Source organism: Sinocyclocheilus rhinocerous, unplaced genomic scaffold (genome assembly GCF_001515625.1).
Source record: "Sinocyclocheilus rhinocerous isolate Xijiao unplaced genomic scaffold, SAMN03320098_v1.1 scaffold8, whole genome shotgun sequence".
Classification (NCBI taxonomy): Eukaryota; Metazoa; Chordata; class Actinopteri; order Cypriniformes; family Cyprinidae; genus Sinocyclocheilus; species Sinocyclocheilus rhinocerous.
In genome coordinates this window covers 1,183,045-1,193,817 of record NW_015666800.1, presented here as the reverse complement: position 1 = coordinate 1,193,817, position 10,773 = coordinate 1,183,045, and the positions used below count along the sequence as shown (strand labels likewise).

The following is a 10,773-nucleotide window of genomic DNA, read 5'->3' as shown; positions in this document are numbered from 1 at the left end:
CCAATTTTGCTACTCTGCTTGCGATTAGATCATTTTAAGCCGCTAAACTCCGGGAAAGTTTTCAGTCCAATGATCCAGTAAGCGAATGCATTCAAACAATCCGTCCAAAACAGCGCTAATATAAAGGAAACCAGGCTGATTACATCAGAGATTGCAGAGAGAACAGAGACTCGTGTTGCGTTTTCAGTGAATTATTAATTCCAGTGTGTTTTGCTTTTGAACACAAGCTCTGTCATATTCTGTGATTGTCTCTGAAGAGTGCGAGCCCTCACACATCGCACTGTGTGAAGTACAGACTGAACAGATTGTCAACACATCCCACCGCTGTATGGCCAGATGAGACGCAAATTACGTTTTCTTGACTGGATAAGCAGTCTCGCTAGTAAAGTTTTGATGGATGAAGACTGCAATCACGGTAAAGACTATTGCGGTGGCGTACAGGAGTCGTACAGTAAGCATGCGTGAGTCCGTTATAATAATGCGTGTACAACTTAGTGATGGGTCGTTCTTGAACGATTCGTTAATTTTGAACGAACCTTTAATGTGACCCGGGAAGAACGAGTCGTCTCGGGGAGTGATTCGTTCAGTCACGCATGCACAACGTCCTATTGGTTCTGTACTGGAATTAGTCAAGTAGTTCACCTGTTTTGAGTCTTCGGGTTTTTCGAGTCGTTCGTTCATCATGTGACTGCCCCATAAGCTAACCAATGCAGTCTGAGCCGGAAAGAGAATTGATTAGTTAATCTCTCGAGTCTTCGGGTTTGAGTCGTTCATTCATCACGTGATGGCCCCATAAGCTAACCAATGCAGTCTGAGCTGGAAAGTGAATACGTAGCGGTTGGTTTAGTGTTTTTTTGGCATCACCATGTGGTCCTGTTCGGTATAGCAACTTGACTTCTCTAAAATGTAAAAAAAGCTATTTGCTGTTGCACTGTACACATACTATACAATTCAGATTTTTTTTTTTGCATTTTTTTTCTTTCATATGTGCTTATATGGGCTCCTTATATGATTTGGTTCTTTGGTGTCCTTTTGGAGTTCTTTTTTGGAAAGACATCTACATTTATCTTGAAAAAAGCTTGCAGAAAATACAGATGTTTGAGAATCACCCTTCAGTCTTTTGGTTTAATTTGCTGAATATAGCAAATGATGACAAAATAACCATTTGAAACAAGATAAATGGTCTATGCCTAATTTCATGAAGTGTGCGATTAATCGCGAATAATCACAGAAAAAGGGTGTTATTAATCAATATATATATATAACAATACATATTTAAGGCCCGAGCACCAATGGTACGAGGACTCTCTTGGAATTGCTCTGTTCATTCTTCTTCTCCAAAGTTAATCAAATTTTTGAACAGCCTAAACATGCTCGAAAACTCACGAAACTTTGCACTCAGAACTGGCGAAAATTGACATCTGATATGGGTTTCAGAATTGGGCAATGCAAAATGGCCCAATAGCGCCACCTATAAAATTTCAACGAAGCACCCCTCCCGCTGTTTCATGTACGTGTACGAGTTTTCATCAAAGGGCATGACCGTGGCGGCCTGATAAATTTCGATGTTTCGCCATGAAACAGGAAATTGCTATAACTCAGGCATACAATCCCTGCGGCTCAATGTTAATACCATCCATCCTAAATAGTATGTGAGATTAAAATAAGTGTGTCCCAAAGCATGGTATGCTGAAAAGAGTATGCCAGAAGTACCCGGATGGTCTACTATTTCAGGTCGATTTTTGAAGTGTTGATCCTTGCACACTCTAATGGCTAATATTGCCCACAATCCATTGCGCTTTGGCGAAGGATTCGGTTCAGAACTATAAACACGAATAAAAAGCGTTAAAAACTACAAACATGGCGGATGTGCGCAACTGACAGTTAAGTAGAGAGGTTTAGATAAAGGGGTTTGAGTTACTAATAATCAACATTTAATCTGGTAAAAATATTTATTTAATGTTATCTGTTATTTAATTGTAGAGGATGTTAACGGTGACAAGATGACTGACAGGCCAGTTTAAAGTGGCTACGTTTACATGCACAATTTTTGGTTCAATCGGACTGGGCTCATATTTATCACGCAGTAAAAATGCCCCTCCCCACGCCCAAAATGTGTGGCCTGTGGATGAGAATCCAAAACATTGACCGGTGGGAGGTTGTCCTGCTCCACATCACAGTTGCCGAGTGAAAAGAGAGTTTTGTAATAACAGGACACGCATTTATACAACACTTTATTCAAAAGGAAGAACCGCTCGTTCCGCGCGTCATACGTCATTACGCTATTTCTGCGTCTTTGCACATGTGCAGTCCTTTCAGTTTCGGGGTTCAATCCGATCGAGTGTTTACACGCACTCTCAATCGTATTAGAAAAGGAATAAACCACCCCCTTCAATCCGATCGAAATTTCATTCCGATCGAGCTCAATCGGATCGATTAAGGTGTTTATATGAAGGCTTTTCAGACTGATTGAGCCATCAATCCGATTACAAACCGATTATTTGTAGGGCTGTGCAAAAAATCGAATGCGATGTTCATGCGCATCTCGTCAGTAAAGCTGCTTCTGGTGATTAGTAGTAAATCTCCAGCACGTGCTTTCAGATGGAGCGGCATTTACTACACAGAGCCGTAGTTCACTGACAAGCTACACAAAATCGGCAATGAATTGCCTGCGATTTTGAACGCGATTTTGAACTTGATATAAACTTGACTATGAACATAGACTCACCAGCAGTGGATTACACGAACAAAGCTAGACCAAGGACAATAGTAACATAAGGGCTATATATACAAAGACACTAATCACTAACAAGAGACACCTAGAACAATCAAGACAAAGATCCAATGAGAACATAGGACACGTGACTAACCAATCACAACATGACACATTGACTAAGGGAGCACACGGCAAGGTACATGAGGGCAAGGGAATCACATGACAAACCAGCAAACATAAACATGACTAAACTACAAAAAAAAAGACAAACTTAAACAAGAAACAAAACCCCAAAACAGACATGACAGATCCCATGAGTTTCTTGTTTGGGAGGCAACTGCAAGATAATTGTCGAGGAGGAATAACTTTATCTTTGCTGAGGCTTCAAATTAGCAACAATATACATTTTCTCCACAAGTACTTTAACACATTTTGTTCCACTCGCCGAGGCTCATTTCACCATTATATTAGACGATAGCAGCTTTTTTTAATGCAGTACTTTCCAAGGACAGTCACTGGGTGATGTATCCAAATTGAGATCCAGCCGCCTGAACTGCTTTTTAATCATTATCATGTCTGTCTGGCTCATTAGTGTGCCAGTGACTTCCATAGCCTATCCAGACGGCAACAGATTGTCAGTGTCTGGATGAAAATGTAAAGAATTGAATGGTTGTGGTTTCAATTCATGTTTTAATATATTTCAGAAATATATATTTAGGAAAAAGAAATGCAATTTTAGTGCTAAATAATGGAATGATTTCATTAATAAATGAATTTAAATGTAACTCTAACTGATCAGGTTTATCTGTTAGATGTACACAAAAAATGTGTTTGATTTACTAAAAGGAACCGACTTAGAGTCGGTTTTTCAGTAAGTGGACAACACTGGTTGCATATTGTGCTTTTGATTCACTAAAGAGAACCAAATCATAAGATTCATTCATTATGTAAATGGACTACACTGGTTGTGGTATAATGTTTTATTCACTAAAAAGAACCGGCTCATAATAGTCACTCATTCTGTAAATGGACTACATTGTTAGTGCAATATGATTCATTAAATTTCATTTAATTCTTTTAAAAGAACTGGCTCTTGAGAGTCATTCGTTCTGTAAATGGACTATACTGGTTACACTGTATATTTATGATTCACCAAAAAGGAATCCATTCAAAGGAGTTTTTGTTCTCTAAACAAGCCAGCTCGTAAGAGTCACTCTTTCTGTAAACCGACAGTGTTAGCGCCTTCTGCTTTTAATTCATTAAAAAGAATTTGCTCACGAGTCATTAGTTCAGGAATTGGACTACACTGGTTGCACCATATGTTTCTGATTCACTAAAAAGGAACCAACTCATAAAAAGTCATTGTTCTCAAAACAAACAAAACTGGTTCTGCTGTGTGTCATGATATCTGTGTTGCAGCACTGTTGAATAAATATTGCTGGAAACTGTCCAAGTATTTTAGTATGGTGTTTCGTCTCTCTGTTACCGGGTGTCAAACATCAACCGGTTTCCAATCCTAAGCAACCTTCACTCACATTTCTTTTAGATAATATAAAAATCTAGTTCTTCTCTGTATATTCTGTCTTTGATGATCAACAAATGAATTATCCATGAGCAGCTTCCAGTGGATTTTTGTGTCTGAAGTCAAAGGACTTCAATCTGAGTATCATCAGATGCCGCTCTTACTGACATTGTCACGTATCATTTTCATTAGCTAGTGCAAACATAAGTATGTCCTAACAGCATTCGCCGAATTTCAATGGCATACTGAGCCATTGTGTATTCATGTTAGAAAGAAACATTAGCACTCTATTACACAGTGTGTAGACGTGCTTCTGCTGCCAGTGTCAGATTTTCACAGGTTATTCCAGGAACGTAGCAGTGTGTCTCCTCCTTGCACACTCAGGGCATACCTCCAGCGAGAGAGGGCAGAGCGTGTCTTTCAACAGAGCTGATGTCTGCAATAACGGAGAGCCAGCTCGCAGGGAAAAAACACAAAGCACTTGTGTGATTCAGTGACACGCACACACAGTCTGATCAATACTTATTTTAAAAGAACTGAAATATATACATAATATTACTGTATGCTCCACACATTCACACTTTAGCAGAGGAGAAAGGGACCTAGTAACTCTAAATTATTCCATAGCTGTTTTGGAACATGGTTTCTAGCTGGTCTAAGCTGGTTATTAATCGGTGTAAGCTGGTAGACCATCTTAGATAAGCAACAAACCAACTACCAGCTGGTGATATTAGTTTTAAGGGATAGTTTACACAAAAATGAAAAGTCTGTTATCGTTTACTTACCCTCATGTTGTTCCAGAGCTGGTTGACTTACTTTCTTTTGCATAACAGAAAAGAAGATATTTTGAAGAATATTTCAACTGTTTTTGTACATACAGTGAATGTCAGTTGGGACCAAAACGACATTGGACTAGGTCTGTGCGATATGAATAAAAATGAGATTTTGTCGTTAACGATAATTAGACAATATTTTGTTTTTGTGCTGGTTTAGGGCTGTTGTGGGCATCTGATAATGAAAGCTTTTTGTATTCTTCAAATTATGTGCAGTGGTTAGTTCACAGCAATGACAGAAACAAGCTTTTTCATTAAGGGTTGATATTTGCCCCTCTAAATTGATTTCCAGTGGTAATTTTGACCTTATTATATGTAGGTCTATATGTGTCGAGTTTTATGTCAAACTCTTACTTGCTTTTAAAGTGCTTTAAATGCAGTTTTTATTTTATATTTTATATTTAAGTGTGTATAATTATATATATTCATAAACATATATTTAAATATAAATCGAAAGCCACAAATAAGTAGAGGCAAGTCACTGTCTTAAAGGGGTCATATGATGCGATTTCAATTTTTCCTAGGCGGGGCATAGAGAACAAACAATAATGTACAGTATGTGGAAAATAATGTGTTTTTTTAACTTTAAACCGCATAAACACATTTCATTACACCAAATACACCAAATACTGTTCTTTTTAGCAGCATCATATGACCCCTTTAAGTCATTGAATCATTCATTCAAACTGTTCATTCAAAATGGCTGATTCATTCAGAAACAAAGCTTTATGACTAGATTATTAAATATTTCACTCAAACGAAAAAATTAATTGTTAAAAAATTTAACAAATTATTATTGTTAAAAAATTCTGATTCATTCAGTACTGAAACTCAGCTTTTCACAATGTGAGTGACATATTGTCAGCTCACACATTGTTAACAACAATTGAGGTATTATCGTAGACAATACATATCGCACACCCCTACAGTGGACCCCACTGACTTTTTATAAAATATATATATATATTTTTTTTGTGTTCCACAGAGAAAAAAAAATCATTCAGGTTTGAAGTGAAATGAGCATGAGTAAATGCCTAAACACACAGCAACCGGCACACACCTCCAACAGACCTCATCGTCACATTGGCTATTCTTTGGGTCACCCTGACTACCAATAATTCCTTGCCCTTCCTGACCTTTAGGATAATTCCTCTCCAGTGCTTCTGCCATGACGAAGGGTTCAATCTCATCTCATTCCCATGTATTCCAGATCAAACTGAAAAACTGATTTTCTTCCTTTTAAGTACAGCTCTCTCCTACCATGACGTAGTGCACTTATTCTGAGCAGACAGGGAAAAATATCATTATGCTAAAAATATCATTTATTTTAGTCTATAAACAAGTAAAGTAAAAGCTCAGTTCAGGTGTTGTTCTCGCCGACTGCATTGCAAAACATCGCTCTTCTACGTTTGGACATTACATGTGTAACCACTGTCGCGTGAACTCCTCAGCAACGTCAGATCCAACTGAATGCAGAATATCAATGACCATCCTGACACTTGAGTGCTCAGAGGGATAAAGTGATCCAATTAGGCTTTCATTAAGCTTTAATGAAAATGCATAACTGCATGGCTGCTGGGTGCAGACCTGTTATTGTCTTTGGAGAAATGCTAGGCATGTGTCACAGTGTCACACTAGCACACAAATAATATATCCACTTCAAGTATGCCAGCTAGTGCATGATCCATCATCCCCTTGTACATACATTAATGCTGCTGAAGCCCAAGGGCCACAAATGAACAGCGGATAGATACAAGGAATTCAATCCTGGTGTCTTCCATCATTAAATAATGTAAAGGAATCCTGGGAACAGGTCAGAATAAAGCAATAATCTGCAAGAGGCCCTGTGTTAATAAAATACACCAATGCAGAAGAAATAATCAAGGCTGTAAATCAATGAAAACATTTTACTGAATTAAATATAATGATATATCGTATGCTTACCATAGCTGCATTTTTTTAATAATAAAAAAACAAAACAATAAAAACTGTTGAATTGTGAAATATTTGTACAATTTAAAATAACTGTTTTCTATTTTAATATATTTTAAAATGTAATTATTCCTGTAATGGCAAAGCTGAATTTTCAGCATCATTACTTCAGTCTTCAGTGTCCCATTAGTGCTGGGCGGTATGACCAAAAATTTATATCACGGTATTTGGGGGCGGTGGATATTTGTGGCGGTCAATGTGGATATTGTGGATGAGTTCTTCTGTGTCATCACGTTCTATTAGTTCTACAGCTTCAGTTTCGGAACTTTCACGCTTAGTAACACACACAGCTGTTCCCTCACCACAGTGCAACACCCCTTTGAAACAGTGTCGCGTTCCGAATGTTGTTTAAGTGACACATACCGGTATTGTGGTATTTTCAAAATTAATACAAAAATAAAAACCGGTATTCGGTATGAACCGATATACCGTCCAGCACTATGTCACATGATTGTAATATGCTGATTTGGTGCTTAAGAAACATTTCTTATTATTATCAACATCGAAAACTGTTGTATTGATTAATATTTTTGTGGAAATGGTAATTCAGTTTTTTTCAGTAATCTTTGATTAATAGAAAGGAACAGCATTTTTTTTGCAATGTAAATATTTCTGTAACAATTAAAAGTCTTTACTGTCACTTGATCAATTTAATGCATCCTTGCTAAAAGGTTATTGGAAAAAATAAAAAAAACTCATGTTGTTCTAAACCTGTATGATTTTTTTCTTCTGTGGAAAACAATAGAAGATATTTTGAAAAATGTCTGTGTTTTTGTCCATAAAATAAAAGTCAGTAGGGTCCAATGTTGTTTGAACCTCATTCTTCAAAATATCTTCTTTTTTCCCCCACAGTCATACAGGTTTTGAACAAAATAAGCACACGTAAATGATGATGATGATATAATTTTTACTTTTATTTGAACTATCCCTTTAAGTTATGAATTCTATTGTTTATGGATGCTACATTTATCACACACTGTTTTTCCACAGACTGTCTTATCGAACTGGGCAGGATACAGCCAACTGTGACACGTGTCGTAACAGTGCCTGCATCATATACAGGTGAGTCTCTGCTATATCTAAATCTTTCAGCTTGGCCAAAAAATTAATCCTTGATTTAAAGATTCTGAGCATACTAAGGCACACATTTGTACAAGTGCAGCTACGGTGTCCAATTATATCGGCAAATTTGTCACTGTTTGTAGTAAAGCTTTGAAGAACTAAAGAGTGTAAAATCTGTACTGTTAGCCTGGGCTCTTCTACCAATAAGAATTTTCAAGGATAAAATGAAAAATATCATGACTGAGTGAGTTCCTTTGATGCATGCCACATATGGACTTTATACATTTTTACCAACCAGACCAATTGAAAAATACACTCAGAGATGGCATGAACTGTAAATCTAGATTTTTTCTTTTATATAGGAATGCAGGTTAAGTAGCAAATGTAACTGTATGATTCTCAGAAACATAACTATTCCTCTTAAATGTATAGGTTTGCTGATTTTGTTATAAAAGCAATAATTACCCCCATGTCATTTCAAACCCATATGGCTTAGAAACCTAGAATGCAGCAGACCTTTTAAGTCCCCACCAGAATAGAAAAACAGGTACACACACACACACACACACACACACACAATATGCTGGCACGTGGGAGCAAAACATAAACATTTTGCCTCTCAAGCATTTTTGTATTAATTTATTTACACATTGTAATCAAATGCAGTGACATGTACATAAAGGCATGCCATCTATCATCAGACAAATGCAGCATTTCACCGCCTACCAGACGATCCTGGAATATATTACTTGGGTCAGAAAAGAAATAAAAAATATGCAATTCAGTTTGCACAGTGAGGGAAGTCAAATACACACAGATATGCATACTGTATCAGCACTCTTTGAACACTGGCCCAGAGGACTAGAATTACACTATTATAGAGAAGAGTTAAAACACATTCACCCAAAAATGCTATTATATTATATTATATTATATTATATTATATTATATAGTGCTGGGCAACGATTAAAATTTTTAATTGCGATTAATCGCATGATTTTCGCATGAATAATGATATTTTATAGTTTGTTATAGAAAAACAAGTTATGCTCAGAGTCCAGACGGTCATAACATTATAACAGGCTCCTTCCGAGTAGAGACCTGCACTATCGCGGGACCCAACGCAACAGAGTGTTGCGCAAGACAACACTTGATGGGCGAGTGCGGGTGGGTAGAGATTCGTGTGTGCGGGATGTGGGAGAATGAGGGTGTACTCACACTAGGCAATCTTAACCATGCCCGAGTGCGTCTGACCCCCAAAGCCAGGTTCGTTTGACTAGTGTGATCACTCCGTGCCACGCTTGGTTGGAAGAGGCGGGCCAGAGCGCAGTTCAGTTATATATAGATCAGTTCGCAATATATTGTGAAAGGGGCCGAAGCCAGTACTGATCAACATCCCACCCCTCCTGTGACCCATGGTTTATCTGTGTGTATTCAGAGCCAGAGAGCAATGGACTTTAATAATAATAAAAAAACTGTGTTAACGCGCAATAAAATAATTGTTGACAATAACGCGTTAACTTGCCCAGCCCTAATTATATTATATTATATTAATTTGGAACGACATAACGGTGAGTAAATGATGCCAGAATTTTAATTTGGGGTTAAACTATAAAGAGACTCAATGAAAAGAACAAATAAAAATTCTTTATCAAATTAAATCTAAGATTTTGCACTAGTAAAATATGATATTATTGCTTACATCTGTGTTAAAGGACAGTTTATTTGATTGTTAGTATGTTTATCGTGAATATTCATCTGTTCTGCTCAGGGGTGTTTCCGATTGTTAAGTAAACCATGAAATTGAAGGATCTGATTTGTAAAAGCTATAATTGGTTTTGGTTCTCAGGAACAGTTCACAGTGGAAAGACAGTGGGTTTGGGTGAGCAATATAGTGGTGTTAAATTGCAGCTCAATGCTTTTTCCAGAGATCCCCTATAACCTACTATTGGAATGTTCTTACAGAAGAGGACATGCTGTGACATTAGTATGAGAAGAATGCTGAGCAGAAACAGAGACATGTATTGGTGAAGGTGATGTGGTTGTCATAGTTACCAAAGTGATGAGGTGGTGAAGAGGGGAAAGGTGGTCCTAGCTTTGGTTGGGGTTAGTGAATTAGAGCAGTCTATGAATCTTTCTGTGTGTTTGTGTGTGTGTGTGTGTGTGGTCAAACAAAACACTTCATTCTACACTGTATGGTTTTAATGAACCACTTTCAGTAGCTGATACCAATACCAGTGACATTTCACCGGTCTCTGTGCTACTTGTGAATTCACAGCAAAAATAATATATAACAACATTTATTTATGGCATTTTAATATTAATACATTATAACTAGGACTGTCAATCGATTACAATTTTTAATCTAATTAATCACACCCCTTTTCTGCGATTAATCGCGATTAATCGCACACTTCATGAAATTAAGCATAGGCCATTTATCTTGTTTCAAATGTTTATTTTGTCATCATTTGCTATGTCCAGCAAAGTAAACCAAAAGATTGAAGAGTGATTCTCAAAAATCTGTATTTTCTGCAAGATTTTTTCAAGATAAATTTAGATGTCTTTCCAAAAAAGGACACTTAGAAACTCCAAAAGGACACCAAAGAACCAAATGATATAAGGAGCCCATATAAGCACATATGAAA

At 37.1% G+C, this 10,773-nt stretch overlaps 1 protein-coding gene across 1 annotated transcript in view; it reads left to right on the top strand.

The window, feature by feature from the left end:
* Positions 1 to 10,773, top strand: part of insyn2ab (inhibitory synaptic factor 2Ab) — a 42,486-nt gene that overhangs the window by 21,298 nt on the left and 10,415 nt on the right. Inside the window, exon 3 of the mRNA XM_016544751.1 lies at positions 8,054 to 8,125. Coding sequence (XP_016400237.1) covers positions 8,054 to 8,125 — 72 coding nt within the window. The remainder of the gene's footprint in view (positions 1 to 8,053; positions 8,126 to 10,773) is intronic.